Source organism: Micromys minutus (genome assembly GCF_963924665.1).
Source record: "Micromys minutus genome assembly, chromosome: 17".
Classification (NCBI taxonomy): Eukaryota; Metazoa; Chordata; class Mammalia; order Rodentia; family Muridae; genus Micromys; species Micromys minutus.
Window position 1 is genome coordinate 13,105,101 of NC_137952.1, and position 25,536 is coordinate 13,130,636.

Sequence of the window (25,536 nt, forward strand, 5' to 3'; positions counted from 1 at the left end):
AACTTCCCTCTGCTTTAGGAATGAAGTGCTTCTTCTGACCACTGAGAGCAGTGCCCTTTCTCCTTTGCTCCGCTGCCTGGCTGCTTATCTGATTGTCAGCCTTCCAGTGTTGGCTCAAATGTCACTTCTTCAGGGCCGGCCCCTTCTCCAGCCTCCCTCAGCACCATGGCCTTCCTCTGTAGAGCACCCACGTGACACTGCAGCTCCGTCAGTCATGGCTCTGAGGAGCTGACCGGGATCCCGAGTAGATTTACCCACAGTGTGTGCTGGGACAAGGAGGCCGGAGCCTGCCTGTGTCTGGGACTCCATAAACAGTGCCTCGGTTGGCACATAAAAGGAAAGTCACCATAAAAACAACAACCTTCATTACTTAAGATTGCAGGAGTGGCGCCCGCTCTCACAGCCATTGCAGTCCATTGAGCTCCATAGAGACGGCGCCGGGGTAAGCAAATGAAAACCTACATCCACCCCTCAAAGGGGAGACCAAAAAGAAGTTTAAGGACCCCGATGCACCCAGGAGGCCTCCTTCGGCCTTCTTCTTGTTCTGTTCTGAGTACCACCCCAAAAATCAAAGGCGAGCATCCTGGCTTATCCATTGGTGATACTGCAAAGAAACCAGGGGAGATGTGGACCAACACTGCCGCGGATGACAAGCAGCCCTGTGAGAAGATGGCCGCCAGGCTGAAGGAGAAGGACAAGAAAGATATTGCTGCCTACAGAGTTAAAGGAAGACCTGGTGCAGAGATAAAGCAAGGCTGAAAAGAGCAAGAAAAGAAGGAAGGGGAAGATGAGGACGAGGAATGAAAAGGATGAGGAAGAAGATGAAGATGATGATGAATAAGTTGGTTCCAGCGCAGTTCCCCCCCCCCTTGTCTATAAAGCATTTAACCCCCTGTATACCACTCACTAATTTAAAAAAAATTGAAATGTAAGGCTGTGTAAGATTTCTTTTTAAACTGTACAGTGTCTTTTTTTTGTATAGTTCACACACTACCGAGTGTGTCTTTAGAGAGCCCTGTCCTGGTGGTATTTTCAGTAGCCACTAACCTTGCCTGGTACAGTCTGGGGGCTGTAAATTGTCGTGGAAATTTAAAGCAGGTTCTTGTTGGTGCACAGCACAAATTAGTTATATATGGGGACAGTAGTTTGGTTAGGTTTTTTGTTTTGGTTTTTTTTTTTTTTTTCATTTTTTTCTTTTGGTTTTATTTTGAGTTTTTTTTTTTTTTTTAAATCTTCAGTTGTCTCTGATGCAGCTTATATGAAGATAATTGTTGTTCTGTTAGCTGAATACCACTCTGTAATTGCAAAAAAAAAAAAAAAATGCAGCTGTTTTGTTGACATTCTGAATGCTTCTAAGTAAATACCATTTTTTTATTTTAAAAAAAGATTGTGGGTGCTGGAGAAATGGCTCAGTGGTTAAGAGCACCAACTGCTCTTCCAGAGGTCCTGAGTTCAAATCCCAGCAACCACATGGTGGCTCACAACCAACTGTAATGGGATCTGATGCCCTCCTTTGCTGTGTGTGAAGACACATACTGTACTCGTATATAATAAATAAATAAATCTTTAAAAAATGTATCTTTAAAAAAAAAGATTTCAGGAAGAGCTCTGGGTGGGGCACACATCTGCAGCCTCAGCACTCAGGAGGCTGAAGCAGGGGGATTAGGAACTGGAACCAGCCTTGGGTACATATAGAAGCTTTCTTTTAAAAAAAATCAGAGAGAGGGGGGGAGGGAGGGAGGGAGGGAGGGAGGGGAAGAGAAGGACAGACAGACAATGACAGACATAGAGATAGAGAGACTGTGCATGGAAATATGAACCCCCAGCCAATGGTATGCAGAATGAAATGTTTAGGGGGTGAAATACACTAGTGTGTGAAACTTACTGTGAATATATAAAAATAATATGAGAGGGTGAACCTATGGCTAGGTTGGTGACGTACTTGCCCAGTCTGTAAAGTGGGTACAACTAAGCCCATCTGCTATCCCAGCACTCAGAAGGTAGAGCAGGAAGATCAGAAGGTCTAGGTGCCTGCCATGGGCTACTTGAGACAGACAGAGAGACAGAGACATGGACACTAACAGACAGACAGAGGAGTGTGACTGGGGTAACAGAAGTCTTAGCTAGCATGCACAGAACCCTGTATTTGATCCCTAAAACTCCAGAAAAGGGAAAAAAAATGGATGGCTGGCTGGTATGCCAGGGCAAAATTCTTTAGGTGTAAATCATACCATCTACATAGTAGCTACATGTGTGTTCACTGAGTCCTTCTTTCAACTCTTATGTTTAAAAGCTTTGGAGACTGTGTGGTATAGGTGAAACCTTATTAAGACCCTCTCCTATTATGCCTCTGGATAGATACCTTCATATTCCAGTCCTGTCATGGAGCCCTTAGGCCAGACACATTCTTTAAAGTGTTCTCAACTCCAGCTTCTTCCAAACACAATGAACCAAACATAAAGAACCACCTAATGGTACTATTGTGGGGATTAAATAAGACCAAACTCTTGATCTGGAGTCTACCGCAGCGGCGGGTGTTTCACAGGCATTGGACCTCCTGCTCCAAAGTCAACAAGTCCACTAACTAGGACAAATCTTCAATAAATCATAAAAAGAGGAATCTTGTGATTTTTCTTCCTCTTGCTGTATCTCAAGGGAAATTAAAAGAATAAATTAATTATGCTATTTTTATAGGTAAAGATAATGACCTTCTAGCAGTAGGACGCTTGGAGTGGCATGCGTAAGAAAGTGGTACATTTGTACCGTGGGCGCCTCCTCACTTCCTCTCCCCGTGGCCTGTACACTCAGGAGCTGGTCAGGATGAGTAACACAGTCATAGAGGGATGATGGACGGGGAGTTTAGGAGGAATTGCACACAGCACATGGGAGCCAGAGCTGCCTGTCAAAACCCCAGATGTGCAAGAGAAAAAGAGCTCCAAGACCTGTAACAGTGGATGACACACTTCCACAGAGTGTAGTCACGGGGCTGGCTGGGCTTTCAACATAATTACATGAACTGAGACATGGCCTCGGGATCATAAATAAAAGCTTCCAATTGAGGCTGATCATATAGGTTCAGCTGAGAGATATCTAATGGGCCACCACGTGAATTTCACATCTCGGATCTGAACGGTAGGAGAAAGGAGCCTGTCGGTGACGACCACCCAAGACAGCATCCAGACCCAAGGAGAGATTACAGAAGACAAAGCCAGGGCTCTTTTGAGAAGAGGGGGGTCCAGCATGTGAAAACCCATGAAAGGGTTCATAGTGTGCCCCAAATGAGACACCACAATCAGTGGAGATGCAATTTTGTCAAGTGTCTCTGTTGCCTATGTGATCACACACTTAAGATGACAGACCCGGAAATCTCATTCTCTTTGGCATAATTATAAGCCTACCTACATGATTGGCCTATAGCTCTGAAATCCTTGGAGACCTCACACACTGCCTGTATAAACTGTGTGCACATCACCCATTTGTGATAGAAATGTTGCTGGGCTGGGACCAATGGAGAACCAATGGGACACATCACTTCCCAACTCACTGTGGCAGCAGTGGCCTGAAAGCAGCCATGACAGGAATATTTATACCCAGCTGCTTAGCACTGTTGTTCGGTTGCTTTGCTTTGGTTTGCTTTGCTTTGGTTTGCTTTGGTTTGGTTTGGTTTGGTTTGGTTTGGTTTGGTTTGGTTTGGTTTGGTTTGATTTGGTTTGATTTGGTTTGGTTTGGTTTGGTTTGGTTTGGTTGGTTGGTTGGTTGGTTGGTTTTGCTGATGTGTGGTAGTGATTTTTTATTTTCTGTTGTGTTGTTGTTTAAAATAAGAGTCTCACTTTGAAACCCTGGCTGGCCCAGAATTTGACATATAGACCAGGCTGGACTCATACTTAGAGCTCCGACTGCCTCTGCCTCCCAAGTGCTGTGTGAGAAAAGGTACATGTCATCATAATACCTACTGTCGTTAATAGACCTATTACAATAAGTTTGTTGTAAGTATTATTATTGTTGTTATTATTATTTGGGAAGATGTAAATTTGGGGATATTTGTCCCATCACCAAACACCTTGTTTTCAGATAAATCCTGAAGGAGGGATCATGCTAGTAATCTGGTTTTGTCCCATGTGCCTCTGCTTATCATATGAAGAGCATGCCCCTAATTCCACAGGCGAGGCTGCAGCCACAGATCCACCCTCTCTATCTAGTGTGGCACTAGGATAGAGGCTAGGTAGGTACCCAAAAGAATGTGCTGTCACCTCTTGATATGGACAGCACCTGTAGCAGGTGGAGTCCTGTGCACAGGTCGCCTACAATAGGACCAAGAAGTTATGTAAGAATTCAACCAAAGCCAGTTTGCAGAGGCAGTTTGGAGCAAGCTATGGGAAGACAGACTAGGTCTATAACATAGAGTCAATACCCCCAGTTTCTGAACTTTGTAGGCTGCCGTACAATAAAGCCGTGAGGAAATGGAATAGACTTCCCTGGTTCAAATCCTGCCTCTGGCACTTGGCCATGTAAAACGAAAGAGTCGCTACTAAGTTGTTCTGGTTCTTGATTTCTTCATCTGAAGCCAGGGGGTTAATAACAGAACTTACTTTATAGGGATGTGAGAACTATATGAACCAAACTCTCACAGGTGTCAGCTAGTCTCTAGTCGGTTAATCAGAGCCCACTGGTCAGTCTTAACTCACTCCTGTTCTGAGTATGTCCTAGGAAGTTGTCTTGGGGCCTGGAGACCCACACATAAGCTAATTTGTAGAGCTAGATAGATAATGTGTTCCTGAGTCAGAGAAAGGTGGGAGGTGGATCCCAGACCATCCTAAACCTTTAGCAAATAATTTCAAAATACATTAAGTATGTCCTAAGTACAATGAAATTCAAATAGAAAAGACACTGAAAATTTGAACAATTGGGTATCTGCTGCCTAATTGTGTGGACTGTTATCCTGTTGGGAAAAGTAGAAATATTATCTAAATGAAAAGGAAAGCACGTGGGGCTAGAGGCATGGCTAAGTGGTTCAGAGTACTTGCTGCTCTTGCAGAGGACCTAGGTTTAATTCCAATCCCTATATCAGGTGGTTTACAACAGCCTATAACTGCAGTTCAAGGCCCTCTTCTGACCTCTGTCAGAATCTTGCATGCATGCATGTGTATGTGCACGTGCGCTCGTGCACAAACACACATACACACACTTTTAAAAGACAATAGAAAAGCACTTAGGATATTGCTATTGTTGGACTGAAGGCAAGAAATATTCCCCATCCCACTGAAGGCTGGGTGTTCATGAAATTCACCATAAGTCAGTGTCAGGAAACTGCCCAAGACAGACTCCATAGTCCTGACTTTTATATACTTTTATCCATTTAATTGCATTCAGAATAGCTCTCCTAGTCCAGACCCTCCCATCCTTTTCTAAACAAAGACTATTTGATAATGAAGTGTGTAGGCTTCGAGATGCTTTTGCTCAGCTCTTTTTGACAAGGGCTTATGATCTGAACTATTCATTTCAACACAGTTTCTTCCAGACTCTCCGGTTCTCTTCAGCCTTGCTGAGCCTGCTGTTGACATTTGGTAAACAAAAAAGGCAAATGACAGGAGCAGCATTCACTACTAGGGTGGAGGAAGGGTAGCTTGGGGGTGTCACATCTCCCCAGGCATCTGGTCCCTGACTCACAGGAGTAAGGTTAGACAGGCCCTTGGATGTGGTGCGCTTAAGCACCAAAGCTATTTTTTGTTTCTAACATCAGAAACTATATGTTTGTTTCTCCAGCTAAGAATAGATTGAACATATATAAATCTAAATCAAATTCCCCTCAAGCTTAGGACACAGAGGTCAAAGTCTTGCCTGAGTGGACAGAAGGTTGGTGCTGCATTTACATCTGCATTAGTTGATTTAAATACAATGTTTAGCCAGAAGTAATGGCATGTACCTTTAATCCCAGTACTCAGGGGGCACATTTCACTGAATAAACTTGAGATTGATGTGAATTTAATAAACTAAGTGTTACTATTATAATTTTAAAGAATTTTTTTGCTTGTAATTAGGTGTCTCTGTGTGGCTATACGCATATGAATGTAGGTGCCTATAGAAGACAAAGGAGGGAATCAGATGCCCTGGAACTGGAGGTTCAGGAGACTGAGCTGACCTACATTGGGCACTGGTTGTTTACAAGGGCCACAAGTGCTCTTAATTGCTGAACCATCTTTCTAACCCCAACTCTAATCAAGAAGGAGGAGAGGGGGAGGAGAAGGAGGAGGAGGAAGAAGAGGAAGAGGAAGAAGAAGGAGAAGAAGAAGGAGAAGAAGAAGGAGAAGAAGAAGGAGAAGAAGAAGGAGAAGAAGGAGAAGAAGAAGGAGAAGAAGAAGAAGAAGAAGAAGAAGAAGGAGGAGGAGGAGGAGGAGGAGGAGGAGGAGGAGGAGGAGGAGGAGGAGGAGGAGGAGGAGGAGGAGGAGGAGGAGGAGGAGGAGGAGGAGGAGGAGGAGGAGGAGGAGGAGGAGGAGGAGGAGGCTAAGCCAGAGTATATGGGCTTTGGGCTGAAACCAAGTCAGGAAAATATGGGGAAATTCTTCCCTTTACAGAATGAAAACATTTGACTGGGATTTTCATGACTGAGATTGGTACTTGTCAACATACAGCCAGAGCAGCTTTGAGAAAAGATAGGTGTAAGGCTTTTATTCACAGAGAAGAAAATGAAGGCTCTGAAGATGAAGTATGCAGTGAGAATTCTGGAATTTGGGGTTCTTAAAAAAAACACACAGAAATACTATAAGAATATGTTTTCATTTTAATCCCAGGAGTGAGGTACATGAGCTGCTTCAAACTATCCACGGCAACTGACTATGACTTGCCTCATGCTCTAGCAGAGGCGTGATTTTGTGTGATGTTTGGAATTCTGGGAACTTTCCAGAGGGTTTACAAATGCTAGTGCCCTGAGAGGTGGGGTAGGTGGGTTGTTGGCTGCAGTTTGTTAAGTAGCTGTACTCAAAGAAGAAAGAAAAAATTATATATCCTGACAGTGAAGATCAAACTTGTCCCCAAGGAACTCTATGCCCCTAGCCAGCAGGAAACATTGGACACACTGCCCCCTTTCCGACCCCTGATTTCATTCAGGTATCTCTTCCATTTCCTTTCTATCCCTTCTCCTCTCCTTTCTACTGTTAGGGATTGAAAGAGTAGAAAAAAGAAAAGCCAGCATAGTTCTGAGTTGATGAATAATGATCGTGCCATAGCCTTAGCCAACTTGATTTCCATCACCAGCCATCTCTCCTGGAGCCTGGATGTTTATAGCACCCATGGGCCTGCCTGAGCATGAGGGTGGACTCAAGATGCACCCAGAGGATGAGGCGGGTGCTAGAGGTGCCCAATATTTCTTAACCCAAGTAAGACTTCAGTGATTGTCAGTTTAATCTTTCAAAAGCCACTGATGTTTTGTTGGGTGTTTTGTGGGGAAGGGAGTGGAGGTTGTGTTGTAGTTATTATTTGGTTTCGGATTTGTTTTGTTTTATTTGTTTAAAGTAAGGTTCTACCATGTAGCTCTGGCTGGCCTGGAACTCACTATGTAGATCAGGCAGGCCTCTAACAGAAATCAGCCTGTGACAGCCTCCCAAGTGTTAGAATAAAGGTTTATGTCATCACGCCTGACTAAGACTACAGATCTTGAGGAAGAAATAGTATCAATGCTGTTAAAAAATCTTTCCATAGTACAGAGGGGGAAATGCTTCCCTATTTTAGAGACCAGCATTACCTTTACACTAAAACCATGCCAAATATTTTTCTTAAATAAACACAGCTGGGTGTGGTAGTTTATTCCTGTCTTTCCAGTACTCTGAAGCCTAGAAAATGTTGTAGTTCAAGGCTAGCCTAGGCTGCATAGTGAGTTTGAGGACAGCCTTAATTACAGAATATGATTCTGTCTCAAAAAGAAAAAGAATAGATTAATATCCCTCAGGAGCCTAGCATCTCCCTTTATAACTCCTGGAAGGGATGGAGAAATTGCTCAGTGGTTAGGCACCCATTTCTCCTGCAGATGTCCCAGATTCGGTCCCTAACAGTGGCTCACACTGTTTCTAACACCAGTACCTCTACAGACTCCCAGGGCACTACATATACATACATATATACACACAACCACACACACACACACACACACACACACACACACATACATACATACATACATACACACACATATATATATATAATTAAAATATATATTTAAAAACTACTAGAAATCCAGACCTTGACAGAACTCACATCTTGACTAAGCTAGAGTTTATCCCTGCAGAAAAGAGCTTAGCTCCCAATTTTCTACATTCAAGTTACCTGGCCTTGTTAAAGGCTGTTATATAAAAGTTTTGTCTTCGTGTTAATATAGACAGAGAAAGTTAAAGTCATTGCAAAAATTCACAGCAAACTGGACTAAGAAGGGAGTTTCTTCACCCAGATAAAGGGACTCTGCAAGACAAAAATGAAACTATACACAGCATCCTAGGTCACAGTGAAAGACTAAATGTGGTCCTCTAGATGGGGTCAACACAAAGATGTCCACACTCAGTTGCTACTGAACAATGTGCTGGAAGTTCTAGTCTGTGTAATCAGGCAAGAAAAAAATTCAAAACAAATTTAAAAGAAACAAAATCGCCTTCAATCACAGATAAAGTGATTTTCCATTTAACCTAGACCCTGAGATCTCTCAGATACTAGATCACCAACCAGGCAGCATACACCAGCTGATATGATGTCCCCAACACATATACAGCAGAGGATTCTCAGGTCTGGGTTCAGTCAGAGAAGATACACCTAACCCTCAAGAGACAGGAGGCCCCAGGGAGTTTAGAGGTCTGGCAGAGTGCGGTGGGCTGGGGACACCCTTGTGGAGACGGGGGACAGGGAGGAGGTATGGGATTTGGAACAGTCAGAGGGTGGACTGGGAGGGAATACAATCTTGAGTGTAAACAGAAGAGAAGAGAAAAGAAAGCACCTCAAAGTTTTAAAAAATGCTACTAAAACTGAAGTGAATTTGGAATAATTCTATAATGACATTTTATTTATTTATGTGTATAGATGTTTGCCTGCACATTTATGCCTGCTCACCATGTGTGTACAGTTCCCACAGAGACCAGAAGAGGGTGCCAGATACCCTGGAACTTGAGTTACAGATGGTTCTGAACCTCCATGTGGATGCTGGGAATTAAACTTGGTTTCTCTGCAAAAGCAGCCCATGCTTTTAACCACTGAGCATGCTCTCCAGACCAATAAAGTTAATAATCTTTAATCACATTTCTAAATGCCAATAAAACACTTAAGTACTGTTAACCAAAGCCTTGAAAACAGGAAACACACACACATACAAAAGCCCATGCAAGCACTCCAAAGGTCCAAGAAGAGGAATCGCTGTCTCGAGACAGCCTGGTCTGTGTAGTGAGTTCTGGACCAGTCTAGGCTACCCAGAATGAGAGCCTTCCTCAAAAACAAATAAACAAACCATACTCTCAGTCTGATTCCAAGACTTTCTATGAAGCTAAGACAGTGGAACTCGACTAAAAGGGTGATTCCCCAGTGAACACTTGGAGATGTCTGGATATTATTGTTGTAACAGCTAAGGAAGAACCATCTATGAAGCAAAGATCAGGGGAAAAAAACCACCATACAGTGCTCGCCATAGAACCATGCAACAACAAATTATTAATGGCAAGAAAATTAAGGAGCCATGAATTAGAGGGACCATGGTTTGTGATGGCATCTGGAGAGAAGCAGAGATGAGCAGAACAGGCCAGAGTCAGATAGACCCACACGTGTGCCAAGATAAGTCAACGGGGCAGTGATAATCCTTCCACAACAAGGTCTGGAGCAATTAAACATCCATGTGTAAAACACAGCTTTGACTCTTACCTTGTACACTACTTAAAAATTAACATAAGTGGGTCAGGATTCTAAAGTAAAGATAAAGAAACATGAACTGACAGAAATGTCACCTTGAGCTGGAAGAGATTTCTATCCTAGAACATACACACACATACATAAACATACAAACATACATACACACACATAAACACACACACAAACACATACACAAACACACATACATAAACATACAAATATATACATACATACACACACAAACACAGAAACACACACACACACACATAAACACACACACAAACACACAAATTCATAAACACACACATACACACACAAACACACATATACACACAAACACACACATACATAAACACACACACACATGCACACATAAGCACACATATACACAAACACACAATAAACACAAACACACAATAAACACAAATACACACACACACACAAAGTTGCAGTCCTAAATTTAAAAGTTGATAAAGCTAATCCAATTTAAAACATGTTCTTTACAAAACAGTATTAATAAGATAAAAATGAAAACCCACAAACAAGAAAAAAATACATTTGCAAAGCACATATCTGATAAAGGCCTGGTTAGGAAAAGTCAAGTAATAAGGAAACAAAACAATGCAGTCGTTGAATTCACAGATGATTTTAACAGACAGGAAAGGAAGAGCGTGAGAAGAGACACAACAGCAGCATTATTAGTAATCAGTGTAAACTAAGCCACAGGAGAACACTAACCCTGCTATTACAGTGGCTGAAATTTAAATTAGAGGGCGGAAGGCTCAACCTTCCCAAGCGCCCAATGAGGATGATGATGATGGGCTGCTGAGACTCCCACACGTTGCTGCTGACGTGCAAAATTGTCAGCCTCTTTGGAAAAGATGTCAACAGCTTTCTACCCTAACTCATCCAAGGGGGAAGAAAACTGTCCAAACAAAGCCTCCCTGGTCAAAACCTGGAAACAACCCAAATGTCCAGCAACACAGATAAGCAAATTGTGGTACTAGGATACTATTCCACCTTTAAAGGGGGCGGGGGAATGCAGGCAGTGACACGCAGGATGCTTGAGAAGGTGGGAGACCTAACACTGTAGGTCACACATGTTAGTGACTCCATCCATGTGTCCATCCCAAAAAAAAATAAAACCAAAGTATGAAGGATCCAAGTATACTCTGTCAAAGCATCTCATGCAATGCACCTAAAAGGGGTCATGTTATCTTTATAAACTTGACAGGAGGAGGAGGAAGAGGAGGAAGGTTTTGGAGATGGAGTTCGCCTGGCCGAGTGCTTGCTCAGCACACACAAAGCCCCGGGTTGGCTCCCAGCACCACATAAACAAGGTATGGTGGCGCATGCCCGTGATCCCAGCACTCGGGAGCTCCAGGGCAGAGTATTTAGAGTCCAAAGTCATCTTGGGCTACACAGAGAGTTTGGCCAACCTAAGCTACCCTCCCTGAAAATCAAAACCTCCTCAGTGTGCACCCTTTGTACAGAGCAGCATTTCAAAGTCTGAATTAGTGGGTGACCTTTGCAGACAAGGATATCAAGAGTCAGAACAATGGCCGCTGCCTTCACGGGCTGTCTCTGAGGTCTGGGGGGGGGGGGAATGACCGCTGCCTTCACGGGCTGTCTCTGAGGTCTGGGGGGTGGGGGGGGAATGACCGCTGCCTTCACGGGCTGTCTCTGAGGTCTGGGGGGCGGGGGGGAATGACCGCTGCCTTCACGGGCTGTCTATGAGGTCTGGGGGGGGGAATGACCGCTGCCTTCACGGGCTGTCTCTGAGGTCTGGGGAGGGGGGAATGACCGCTGCCTTCACAGGCTGTCTCTGAGGTCTGGGGGGGGTGGGGAATGACCGCTGCCTTCACGGGCTGTCTCTGAGGTCTGGGGGGGGGGAATGACCGCTGCCTTCATGGGCTGTCTCTGAGGTCTGGGGAGGGGGGAATGACCGCTGCCTTCACAGGCTGTCTCTGAGGTCTGGGGGGGGGGGGTGGGGAATGACCGCTGCCTTCACGGGCTGTCTCTGAGGTCTGGGGGGGAAGATGGTGTCTTGCTGCCTGACCTGACTCATGAGGGCACTCCGCTGACCTACCACTCCACCCACCAGCTGCTTAAAGGACAAGGGCCAGTTTGGTTTGATCTCTTCTGAACCCCACAGTGAGAGTCTGCTATGCCCCCCCCCCCAGGTGCCTGCTTAAGTACTATCCAACAATGCAACTCAACACCACAGCTGCAGTAATGCCAACTCAACAACACCCAGGTGCTGACTGCTCCTTTGGTCCTGAAATCCCCAAAGAGTCACCATCCGTGGCAGCCATCCCATAGCTTTGAATAATGTGTCCCTCTGTGTGTTTAGAGAGCGTCTCTCATATGTTGTCAAGCAACGAAAACGTTTTAGGGTCAATCCAACCATTCACTTTTGTTTAGAGAAGAGTGGAGTTTGTTGTTCGCCGAGAGAAGGTCGGTGGAAATGGAGGGGGCGTGTATATGCACTGGGCCCGTTCCCAGAGCTGTAAGACGCGGGCGAGGTCAGCTGCTCTGAGCTTCTCCAGTTGTCATCTGCGCTTGAGAGTTTCTACGGTGATTTTTACAGAGATGTGGGGCGGGAATGGAGAGCTACCTCCTGTTCCACATCCATAAGAAGCACAGCTCCCCTGTTTCTTAGGTCTCCTTTACTTGGTCAGGGAGAGGGTGGGAGAAGGGGAAGTCCTGAACTATCCTGCAAGTGACTTTGAAGTGCTAATGACTGGTACACACAGTTGAAACTCCAAATAGGTTTGTTTGGGCCAGCTCTGTTTGAGCTGGGGTGGGCACCAATGTTACAATTCCTTATCTTTAATGCTAACGGGGGGGGGGGGGCGTGTAGTGTGAACAGGAACAAGATGTGCTTATGTGTAACGATATCCACGTTTTTGTTTTCATTTGCATGGCGGGGTGTGTGCTTAGTTAGCTATAGAGAATCTCACTGTGTATCACAGGCTGGCCTCGAATTAGTGATCTTCCTGGGTCAGCCTCGCCAACACTGGGATTACATGTATGTGCCTGTACACCTGGCCTTAAATTCCCATCTTAACCCAACATGAACCCAACTCTGCTATTACTAAAGTTTATAGAAAAAAATAGTTTCATGAGTCCCATGCAGTGGTGGTACACTCGAGTAATTCCAGAGCTCGGGAGTATCAAATATAGAAAAGACCGGGTGGGCAAGGGTGCTATCTTAATCATCTCAGTGCCTCTTCTTCCTCTCTTGAGCCCACTGGAGATTCTGAACCCACTGAAGGCGTCTGTCTGTCCCTATCCCTCTCAAGACCACGAAACACCTCCGCATCTGCAAACCAAGTGTTCGCCGATGATCGTGGCTAACCCAAATGTCTCAGCAGCAGCTGGCAAAGCCCTGTTGCCTGTTCTCTTCCCCTCCTACCCGTATACTTCATCAAGCAACTCTACCCGCTCTATCGTCAACTGCTCACGCTGTCCCCTCCACCCCCGACCCTCTCCCGTTTCCACTGTCTACATCGTCTTCATCCTCAGCATGGATTTCAGCCCCCATGGCTCCCTCAGCCTCACGTCTCACTGCTTTCCTCTGGTCCCTCAGTCCTGCACTGTACAAATAAGGCCTTCCGGTATAAGTAAGCATGCGCATTAAGGTGCCAGCCCCCACCTGCCCTATCCTCCCCATCTCTATTAATTATTACTTGCTACTCGAAAGGGGTCTGTAGACCTCAGTCATCAACATAATCTCCAGCCTTGCTCCAGACCAGCTGACTAACAGCCTGAATTTTAACAGAATTTTCAAGTGAGCCGTATCCTCGGTAAACTTTGGAAAGCACTGGGCCACTTTCAAATAGCGTGAAAATGGGACCCTGTTTGGATTCGTTACTATAGCCCCAGGGTATGGAGGTTTCAAAACACAGACTAAATGGCTGAATGGAATGAATGGGTGGATGGACGCATGAATGCGCTCATGCGCAGAATGTAGAATCTCCGGAGCGGGGCTCAGACTCAGTGGGGTGCGCACGGAGGTTGGGGAAGGGCAAAGAAGACGTGCAGGGTAAAGTTGTCTCCCGTTTGTGGTGTGCTAAACTGGAGAAGCCCTGACGTCAGCAGACCCTTCTTCAAATAAAGCAGCCACTCAGAAATTACTTCGAGTTACTTAAATGAAAGAACCCAACAGAATAAGCTGAAGGGAAAGATGGTAAGAAGCTGGATTGTTACTAGGTTTCTAGTCCGTCCTGGGCATCTCCATAAGCACCATGGTGGAAGCACGGCTTGGTGGGGAATGAGTTCAGTGGCTGCAGAAGCCACCCTGGGAGGAGGGTGCAAAAGAGCCTGCGAGCAAGGCAGGGTGCTGGGTCCCCCTCCACCCTGTGTTCTGGACACTGAGAGCCCTCTACCTTTCCTCCACCCTGACAACCTACCGGCCCTTCAGAGCCCCACCCCCAGTTCCCCTTCAAAGGAACTGCAGTCAGACTTTATTAGCTCTGCTCACCTGGTAGCAGACAGAGTTCGAGTCCTTCTTCAGGAGGGACTTCTGCAAAATGGTGGCTCCATATTCAAGCCCATATATATCCCCCAGCCCAGCACCCCACCTGGCAAAACAAACATGCAAGCAATTCCTGCCGTTTTTTGTGAGAGCGGAGGCCGTCTGTGAGCGGTGACACGTCAAGCACTGTCTTATACTTTGCCGCAGTCACCTAATCAGTGCACCCGCCCAATAACCGTAGAGCTTTTATTACCCCTGTTGGGGGGGTAGGGAGGGAGAGAGAGACAGACAGACAGACAGAGAGAGAGACAGACAGAGAGAGAGAGAGAGACAGAGAGAGAGAGAGAGAGAGAGAGAGAGAGAGGGAGAGGGAGAGGGAGAGAAGGGTCACTGGGGCCAAGGTCACTTTGCGCAGAGGCCCACGAGGGGACGCGCACTGTGCCTGCACAGCCAGCCGACACAGTAACCTTTTGCAGATGTGAACTAAATGGGAGGCAGTCAGGAGAAGGATGGCAGATTTACACTCTTCCATTGCTGCCTGGAACCCAGATGGCAGAAGAGAATGAATCGCCCTTCAGAAACGTCTTTCCTAGAACAGAAGTGACAAAAGCCTGTGAGCACAGGTTCCGTGGGGCAGAGTCAGGAGAGGGTGCCCTCAAGGGAGAGCACTAAGTGTGACGGCAAACTTCCCTCTATATGGGATTTGGGCAAAGGGACAAGGAGTGTAGTGGTAGAACCAGGTTAGAACACACTGAAGAGGCCCTGCAACCAAGGTGCTAGGAATCCGGGCCGTGTTTTCTAGAAACAAACCTATTTTTGTCCATTTTTTTCCCAACGAAGGCAGATGCTTGATTTAGCCTTCTCAAAAAAATCAAAGAACATAATGATGCGAAAGGCAGGCTTGGAGGCAGGCGGGGCTTCGAGCAGAACGTGCCAGGTCACTGGTTCAGACAACTCTGCATCGGACACATGCTGCAGAGAACAGAGTGGAGCTGCAGCTGCCCATCAGGGCAAGCTCCAGACAAGGTGGCTGTCGGAAAGCCAAATGTCCCCAGCAAGAGTCACCTCTTCTCCCATTGCCCTCCTGACAGTGCTTTCTCCCCCAAACTTCTAGAGATGCCCTGTGGGAGGCCCAGGCCTCTCCTAGGCTTTGAAGAAGCTGAAGTTGGAGAACATACGAAAGAAGTAATAGGGGTCAGACTGGATGCCCAGAGTCATCCCAGACGGCCATCAAGAAGCCAGTCGTGAGAATGCAGTCTGTGGCAAAGTCACAGGGTACTGCAAAGCTCAGAGGCAGACAGTGGAGCCACAGGTGGTCTTGTCCACGGAAAACTGAGCATCAAGGGTAACATCAGAAAAGGTACCCCATAAGCACAGAGAAGCCAACTCTGATGAGAAGGGAGAAACTAAAGGGTCTAACTTGCCTTAACGACATTCACTTTAATTCCGATTGTCTATCCTAGGCTTACGTCTCGTGACCGGTATACTGGAGGGGGGGGACAGGGAGGGGGCAGGGATGTCCCAGACTAAGACCAAAAGACGAAGATGACAAGTCCCCTAGAGAAGGTTCTAGCTGACTGAAAGATGAGCCAAGCAAAGACTCAGAGACTGAGAAGGAGACAAATACTAAGGTTGGAAGGGAGATCCGAAATCCAAAGCCCTGTCCAAGGCGATCGGCTGCCATGGGGCTGAACGGGGCAATACAGAAAAGCCAAATTTCCCATCTCACAGATGGCTGAACAGTCTTCAGTCTCTGCACTCAAACGAGCAACATCCAAGGGGGAAAGCTCTCAAATGGTTTACAGAACTATCAAGAACCTCTGTGATTCTGAGCCAGTGCTCACTAAGGGACTTCCTTATGCCTTCCCCATGACTTCTCTCTGAGCTTTGTGCCACATGTACAAAGCAGGAGTCCCTAGAAGGTCAACGACTGAACTTTGAAACTACTAGGAAGAATCACACCAGAAATTCCTTGACACCCAGACCCCTTGTATCCGTGGCTGTTAGGTGGGTCAAAGGCAAGGAAAACAAAACCGTTATATAGATGTAGTCAACCAGGACACTTAATTTAAAACTGGTATAAGCTCCTTCCAAACTAGGACTTTCAGTCTGATAGGGGGAAAGGGCATACAGGGATGCGTGGGGGTGCGGGTGAGGGAACGACGGTTCTCCTTGGTCCTCACTAAAAGCTGCAACACCACAGAAACCAGTCACCTAAAATGAGAGGACTGTGTTTGCTACGCTGAATGTATCTAGAGCTCAGAATTCCACCACAGACACAGAAGCTTGCCCTTTGCTGAAGTCATAGCAATCATTATTTTAAGACCATAGCTGACCGCGCAGTGTAAGTTTCAAAGCACTCCGGCAGAGTAATTCCGCCCAAATAGTTACAACAGATCCACAAAATTGTCTGCAGAATAGCAGAAATCTGTTTCTGAAGGATCGCTGGTAGTCTGAGCACCAAGTGTGACTGTCTTCAACAAGCCTCTTGCAAATAGTAGGTAAACACTTGATCAATGCCTGAACCTTTTGCAAAATGCAATCAATTGTTTTAAGTACCTCATTCCCAAAAGGAAAGGGGGGACCTGTTATGAGCAAAGGGGAAAACGCTTTCAACACAGAAATTGCTTCAAACTCTCAGGTCATACCTTGCAGTTAAGACAAAGTGAATACTAGCAATGGGAAGCCCAAAACATCCCCCAACACGTCCCACTAAACAGGTCCCTTTTATGCTACCCTAACTACGCCATGTCTATCTAAACAGAAGCATAGTTGTAGGACCACCAGGAAGCATTTACAACTTGTCCAGGAAAAAAAAAAAAAAAAAAAAGATAAGAACGTGCCTCTTTCTTCACCGCCCACGATGCCTTCCCAGAGACAGATTTCTGACAGTTCTCCCGCTGTTGCAACTGCTAAGGGCAGAGAAAAGCCCAGCGGTGCTGCAAAGAGCCCACCACCCACCACCACGCGGTTAAGCTGCTCCAGACCCCGCCGCGGGTGCAGAGCCGCTGCCAAGCGCTTACCCGAGTCGGCCCGGCAGTTCCCGGAGAGGGCAGCCAGCAGCAAGAGTCCCAGCAGCAGCGGCCGCAGCGGCAGCACATCCTCGGACCCGTGGGCCCCGGAGCTCCTCACGCCCTGGCAGCGCGCGGCGATCCCGCCCGCCCCGCAGAGCCCTTGCTCCCGGGGCCGATCCCTGGGCTCCCGCGCCGCCGGCCCAGCATCGCTCGGGCCCTGGGGCTTCGCCTCCTGCAGAGCCATAGGGACTGCTCATACATCCAGGCCGCTGCCTGTTTCCACACCGCGCCGAGGAGCCCAGCCTTTCGCGCAGCGCTCCTCACCGGGCATCTCGGGCCATGGCCGGGGAGTCAGAGGGAGGCAGGAGGTGCGAGCTGCTCGCTCGCCCTGCCTCGATGGGAGGCGGGCTCAACGGGAACCGGGGCTTCAGGCGCGTGGGTACCGGGGCTGCATGGGGGTTCCCACGGTACTGCGAGGGTGGGACGGGCGGCGCCCCGGTCCCCTCCTCCGGGCCGGATGCTGCGCCTCGAGCGCGAGGCTACGAGTCGCGGATACCCGCGGACCTGGCTCGTGCAGCGTGCCGCCCGCCGCCGCCCCTGCGCCCGGGTCTCTGTCCCTGTCGGTACACTGGATCTCTGGGCTCCGGCTCCAGCCGCGAATGCTACTGCAGCTCAGAGCGGCGCCTCATTGACAAAGAAAGCACGTAGCACCGGAGCGGGCGAGGGAGGCGAGGCAGGCGCACGCGCGCGCATCCCCGCGCGAAACCAACCGCGCGCCCCCCGATCCCGCGCGCGGGGCCTGAACCCTGCCCTGAGCCAGCGAGGTCCTGGTTGAGGGCAACTTTCCTCCGCCCGCGGTCCCCAGATCTCGAGAAGGAAAGGTCCACGGGGATAGTCCACTGACCAGGAAAAGGACTAGACAACATCAGGGTCAATGTGCTGAGGAAGCTGTGTCTCCAGCCTGCATCTTGAAAAAGCTCTTAGGATGAGCGGGAGAGCTTTGTGCAGGTTGTTCACTACTACTCTGAGGGGCTGACAGACACCTGCCCGCCAGACTTACCCCCCCAAAGAACTAAAGCTGATGTGGCCTGCTTGCAATGAAACGCTGGAGGAAATAAAAGACATTATAAACATTTGTTAGAGCCGTCCTATGAGGCGGCGCATTGAGCTTTGGGACAACTACAGGTATTTCCAAAAAGTCTTGCCCAAATAGGAGAGCTGACTAGCCAGTCCCTCCCTAGTGGAATGAGAGGGCAGAGTCGAACTGCCCTCCTGCTATTGCCCTTGTTCTGCATCTGTACTCTTGAGCGGGCTACCTAGTTCGCAGGTGCTTCAGACTCCCTCCAGTCAGTAAGTTATTTACCCGGCATCCATGGTGTAGCAGCTACTGTGTCAGACAGTAGGCATATAATAAACACTGAGGGGAAAGAAGTCACACTGACCTGGCCCTATTATATGCCGGGCCCTATTCCGGACTTTCGGAGTACAGCCACAGGCATAGTCCCTGTAGGTAACTGACTACCAGACAAAGCTTTAAAAGCCTCAGAGAAAATGGAAAGGTAAAATGCTGGATAAAGGTATTGCAGCAGCAGTAAACAGGGTGAAAAGAGGACATTTGGGAGAAGACCAGAAGGAGGTCAAGGGACAAGGCAAGCTGAAGGAACAATCTGGAGAGATGCATAAGGGCAAAACCCTGAGGCTGGTCTGGCCTGGTGTGGTCCGGGCACAGGAAACTGGAGGATGCTGAGAAATGGAAGCTACCCCCCACAAGCTCTCTCTCTCTCTCTCTCTCTCTCTCTCTCTCTCTCTCTCTGTCACACACACACACACACACACACACACACACACACACACACAGCAAGCTGCCCAATGGTTCTTCTCCCTCACCAGTGTCCACGGGATAACAGTAGGTAAGACCATGTTTTGCAGAAGATGTATTTTCACCACTAACTTCAGAGAGTGGGTATGTCCTATGGTACATTTCAGATTTGTTGAAATGTAGTACGGCAGGTTCTTACAATCAGAAACACTCAAAAACATGAAACACTTCTATGACGTATCAGCATTCAAAAAAGTTCCAGGGCTGTGAGATGGTTTGTGGAGCAAAGCCACCTGCCACAAAGCCTGACAACCTAAGTTTGGTCCCTGGCACCTTCCTGAGAGTTGTCTTTTGATCTTTATCACCATATACTAAATAAATAAAGTAACAATTAAGATTCGGGGACATGAACTCTGAATGACTTCAAATTTTCAGATCAGACAAACGCAACCAATAAAGTTTGCTACACAAACATCCCCAGATCCAGACAACTCTGAAATGTGCAGCATTTCTGGTCCCAGAGTAATGGATGAGAGGTATTCATCCTTCCCTGCTGGGGTTGTTATTTACCCTTGCTCTTTGGTTAAGTTTATTGTACTGTTTGGGGTTGTTTCAAGAAACTAAAAGTCAGGGCAGTGGTTGCACACACCTTTAATCCCAGCACTCGGGAAGCAGAGGCAGGTAGGTCCCTGAATTTGAGGCCAGCCTGATCTACAGAATGAGTTCTAGGACAGACAAAGCCACACAGAGAAGCCCTGTCCTAAGGAGGTTGGAAGGCGGGGGAGGAATGGCAAGCGTTGATCCCTGGGAAGGAAATGGGGACAAGGATGAAGGCCCAGAGTCTAAGCACAGTCTGCAGAGATCAGGTGTGCCCAGCAGAGGTGGGGAGAGAGGCGGGGAAAACAGGGCTTGGCATAGTCAGCATACTTCATTCAACATCTGTAATACATGGAGAAATGGGACAGGAGACGGAAGGGACATTCCGGCCTATTCGTGGAAGGTTCTGGATACATCTGGGCTTTTCCTTAAAGAATAGAAGAAGGAAGGGAAGGTGACTCACCCCCAGGAGCACCGACCTGCATGGCTCTCAGAGGAGCTAAGGACACAAAAGAGGGATGACAAGGGAGACCCCCAACCTTTCTAGCCACAGCTGCACCCAGCTGTGAACCAGGTTGGATTAAGACAAAAGAGACAGACTTGCTGGCCCGAGAGACACAAGACTCAGCCACAGCCGTCTTAAGTTAAAAGAGGAAACATGAGCGCCTGCCAGAGGGTGGAGATGCTCATAGTCTGCCTTGTTAATGGGATTCTTCCTTGGCTGTGTCTTGCCAGACGTAGACATGACACAGATTGCATTTCAATTGCTGGTTCTTAGGTTGAGTGGCTCTGTCCTCCAACAAGTTAGACTCAAGACCAGATACGGTCATATCCCTCATGACGTTTCCAGTCCACTAAGCAAAGTAGGCGCACGGCGACCACGTTAGAACACGGTCAGCCTGTGATAAAGATCTGTGAGCACACCCGTTCCCACACGGAAACAGTTATTTCCGCCTGCAACAGGAGAACCATGTAAAAACACCTAGAGGAGGGGGTTTTCAGACGTAGCGAAACGGCCAGGTAGGAAGTCATAAAAGGTTGTAGCATCGTGGTGGGAAAGGGAAGGCATCTAGTGCGGAATGCACAGTGGGGCCTTAGGGAAGGGGATACCCTGCTTCAGGGCAGGGTGATACAGAGCACCAGATGCCAAGAGTCTGAGGTGCTGGGCTCCAGACCTGAGCCAGTAAAGGAGAGGCCTGTTTCTGCAGAGGCAGAAATCTCATGAAGCTTGCAGGGGAGTGGGTTCGATGAGACAGGGTCTTACTGCATAGCCCAAGCTGACTTGGAATATACTGTGTCATGCAGCCGAGGATGGCTCAACTCGTAGCAATTCTCCTGCCTCCATTTTCATGGTAGAAAAAGTATAGATATGAGTTACCATGGTATTTCTGGCTGATGAGTCATTGGTTAATAGACAAGCCACATCTTGGGTAGCCTTACGTTTAACATCTGCCCTCTACTAGCTAGTGACTAAGAAAAATCATCTCTCTTTAAACCCCATTTATAAAATCAAAGTGATCCAAGTAACTCCCACATGGGACTGTTTTAAGGGCTGAGCTGATACACGTCAATCATTTGGATGTACACTTGACACACAATAAGTGCTCAATCAATCTTATTACATATTATATGATAATCACGGCCCTCTTAAACCATAAACCCTTGTGTTTATTTTAATACTCTAACCTCAGGCTTTGGGACTTCCTTCGGGGTTGTTTATTGTTTAAAGGGACAGATGTCATTTCAAGAGTCTTTTCATTCTGTGAGCAAAAGAGCCCATCTCTCAGCAGTGATGCCGGGCCCTGGGTTATTCGAATTTTCTGCCATTATTCTGGGGTACACATCTCCCAGGCCTCTTTTCGCAACACGTAGCTATTGCTCCTAAAGTTATTTCACATCAGCATGCCTTCCCATTCTAGATGCTCCTTCCTTCCTTCTTCTCCCTTCCTTCCTTCTTCCTTCCCACAAAGTGAGTTCTAAATTCTAGTGTCTGCAGTGAGCTAAGCCTTGCTTCCACCCTCACTGAGCTGGACCCTGATGGGAGCAGACTTAACCCCGCCTAACAGCAATGCTCCTCTTAGACGCGGAGGATGCTGGGAGATGATGAAGTGCGGCGCCAGAGAGAAAGCTGTAGCGGTGAGCAAGGGAATTTACCCAGTGACGGAGAACTAAAACCTCTCCTTATAAACGGCCGTGCCCTTTTTGGCCATAGGATATGTTTCGAATAACCCAGAGTCCTCATTTTTAAGAAATGAAAGGAGGGCTGGAGAGATGAACCAGCAGTTTAAAAGCACGTGCTGCTCTTGCAGAGGACCTGCGATTGGTTCCCAGCACCCACACTAGCAGCTCACAAGCATCGGTAACTCCAGGGGATCTGATGCTATCCTCTGGCCCCCAGATGAATGCAGTACACACATTGTACTCACACATACATTCAAACATCTGTATGCATAAAATAGAAGTAAAATATAAAGCATTTGTTTAAAATGGAAAATATTTTTTTTAATATGACACAGTTTATACAGAGACCATGAAACCCAAGACCCAGTCACCACAAGGATATGAGGCCTAGGTTGTCTACTTCCTCCAGGAATGGGAGAGATTTTAAATACAATTTAAATGTCGTTTCTCTGGCTTCTAACACCCCTGAGAAAACATTAGAAAAGTGCGTTCCAGAGCCCTTCTTTCACCTCACTGTCCTGGCCCTGAGAAAAGTGCTTGATGTAGTGTTCTGGGTACTTTGTAGAAAGAACTGACTGAGAGGGTGAAAGATACAGTTGAACTGGCAATGCTGAGGGCAGTGGGCAGCTATGGGCGAAAGCCAAGGAAAGAATTAGAGGCTCACTCCCTGCCCCGTTCGCTGTATAGAGCGGACTGAGGGAGGGTGAGACCAGGAGGCTGCTGCAGAAATGGAGGCCATCTTGGTTTCCCTGTGCTCTAACATCTCCACCCATTGCTATAAAAAGAGCTTCCCAGGTTTCAGCCTCAAGACCTAGGAGGGCAGGCGGGCCCAGCAAGACCCGGTAACACCCACCAGGAGTGGTTGCCTGCCTTCCAGTGTGTGAGGCTCAAATCAATCCTCAGAGCCCCTCCCCCAAGCTTAGCAACTTAGTGTTTGCTCACTTGAGTTTAACTTCTGGTTGACAATGCTTCTGCTCCCCCAGATTCTAGCTAATTATCTTCTAAGTCCTATAGTGGGAGGAGGCAGCATATTCTTTCCTTAAAGTCAAGGCCCATCTTGTCTTGATATTTCTGATGCCTCTGGGAGTCTCTCAGCAGAGCAGGGACATGGTCATCTCCTTCATCCCAATGACACTGTCAAGCTAGATAATCTCTAGCTCCCTGCTTCTTTATTATTATTATTATTATTATTATTATTATTATTATTATTATTATTATCATTATTATTATATGTCAAGTTCTGTGGAGTAGGGACCATCAGTGGGAAATGTTAGTGACTTACAACTAGCCTCAAGCCTTGATTCCACCATCCCCTAATTCGTATCCTATAACCCCACCCCATGTCTATAGTACTCCTTCAGGGCATCGAGAGTCACCCAAGGTATCCAAGGGTCTATCAAAGATGTCAAGGTATCTACTCATGACAAATAGAAGTACATGCCCTAACAATGTTTCCACTGAAATACTTATAGCTCCATCACATCCAGAAGTGAAACCAACCTTCAAATATATCATTGGTGAAATGATAAACAGGTTCAGTACAGCAGAATATTCTTCCCCAGTACGGAAGAGGAGAATACAGTTATGTGGGACCACACTGAGGAACCCCAAGGACGTGGTGCCAAATGAAAGAAGCCAATTACAGAGGCTATGATTCGATTTCTATGAAAAGTCCAAAGACACCAAATGTAAATTCCTGGCAAGAATTAGAAGATTAAAAAGGCTGAGCAGCAATTTGGCATAAAGTTTCTTTCTAGGGTGATAGAAATACCCTAAAACTAGATTGTGGTACAGGTTACACTATTTTGTAGGTATATTAAAATTTATGTCATATCAGTCCCACTGGAAATACACTGGAGATCGAGCCCAGGGCCTCAACAGACACCACATGAGGGTTTTACCACTGAGCTGCACCCCTAGCCTCATAAATCACATCTTAATAAAGTTGTTCTAGAACAAAAGCTGGACCTGACACAAGAGGCTGGAAATCTTAGATGTTGTCACATTACTCTTCCTTGATCACATAAAAGTCGAACAGATTTTGCACTTAAATTTTCTTTCTTTTTTTCTTTTTTTGGAAAGGTCATTAAGAAGTATATTATAAAAATACATACATATCCTAACAAGGATATTAGCACATCAGCAATAACTGTCATCCCCTGAAATGCCCCGTGCTCCCTTTCATTTGCCAAGACATCTGCTTTACAAGAAAATCTGATTCAAGTATTTGGATCTAGAGGAATCCAACATCCATTTAGAAGCAACAGACAAAACCTTAAATACCAATTTTCATTCTAGAGTACCGGTTAAGTGTCTGACAATAGACACTTTTTGTATACCAACCCAATCATGTTTGTCATTTCTTTACAATGGCCACCTGAGTCATTTTGGTCTTTACCCTATGAATGAAGCAAATCTTGACTGTCCCTAATATGTCCAATGTGATGGTCTATGGGGTTATGAAGATAAGTCAGGCAAAATCCATACCCTAGGGGTCTCAGAATACAACAGGGGAAGAATAAAATTATAAAACATTACCTGAGCTATAGGTAAACTGACATATAAAGTTTGTGTTTTTCCAGTGTCAAGCAAGGCTCACAAATGACACCAGAGCTGAGCTTTGGCAAGCAGACAGGATGAGGGCAAAAGAGGGGACATTTCTACCATGCAAAGATGCAGAAGTATGAATCCATAATTGCTAATGTAGCTCTTCTGTGCAAGGAACCACATGTTTTACTGAGGTTTACACATCATAGGGAAACTGATGACTGCCTCGGGGTTGGACAGTAACTCAAAAGCTGAATGCCAAGATTTTTGAGCTTTGTAAAGACCAGTCAGGACTTTTCTTGACACTGATGTTAATAGGCAGAGCTCTCTTTTGGTCTACACTGTACTGTGGATTACCTCTTCCCCCCACCCTCCCACCCCCCGCTCCAAACTTCTTGTCATCTCCACTGCCACTAAATGGATGAAAGTGAATTCTAGAAAGATGACACTCCCATGGAATAGAACACCAACCATTGAGCACACATTGAGAGGCCCATGGCTCCAGCTGCGTATGTAGCTGAAGATCGCAGTGTCTGGCATCAATGTGAGAAGAGGCCTTTGGTCCAGGTAGTGCACGTTTTCCCAGTGTAGGGGAATGCCAAGGCAATGGGGTGGAGAGGGTGATTGGGAGATGGTGCACATTCATGAAGACAAGTAGAGAGGGAGGAGAGGGTGTGAGCAAAGGGGATAACATTTCAAATGTAAATACAGAAAGTATCTAATAAAAAACTTTAAAAGAAAAAGATCACTTGGGCAGAAAATGAGGTAGAAAAGCACTGGCAGATTAGGGGACAGGGCAGGAGTCACATAACACAAAGTCTCAGGTCTGAGCCAAGGTAAGGTGGAGGAGAGAAACTGTGTTGGCTTAACAGTGGCAACTTAATGATAAAGAAGGGAGGGAAGGAAGGACCAACCATCTCAAGATCCAACTCTGTACCTTTTCCCTTTTCCCTGAGGGAAGCATGTCCAATCAGCCAGGGCCCTAAAAATGAACAAGGGGTAAAGAGAGGGGTAAAGAGAGGAAG

At 46.7% G+C, this 25,536-nt stretch overlaps 1 protein-coding gene across 3 annotated transcripts in view; it reads right to left on the reverse strand.

Moving 5' to 3' along the window:
- Positions 1-17,611, reverse strand: part of KIAA1549L (KIAA1549 like) — a gene marked incomplete at its 5' end in the record, with an annotated part of 249,641 nt that extends 232,030 nt beyond the window's left edge. For all 3 annotated transcript variants that reach the window (XM_080931712.1, XM_080931711.1, XM_080931710.1), the window contains one exon: positions 17,377-17,611. In XM_080931712.1, the coding sequence (XP_080787838.1) occupies positions 17,377-17,611 (235 nt within the window). The remainder of the gene's footprint in view (positions 1-17,376) is intronic.
- Between the last annotated feature and the right edge of the window lie 7,925 nt (positions 17,612-25,536).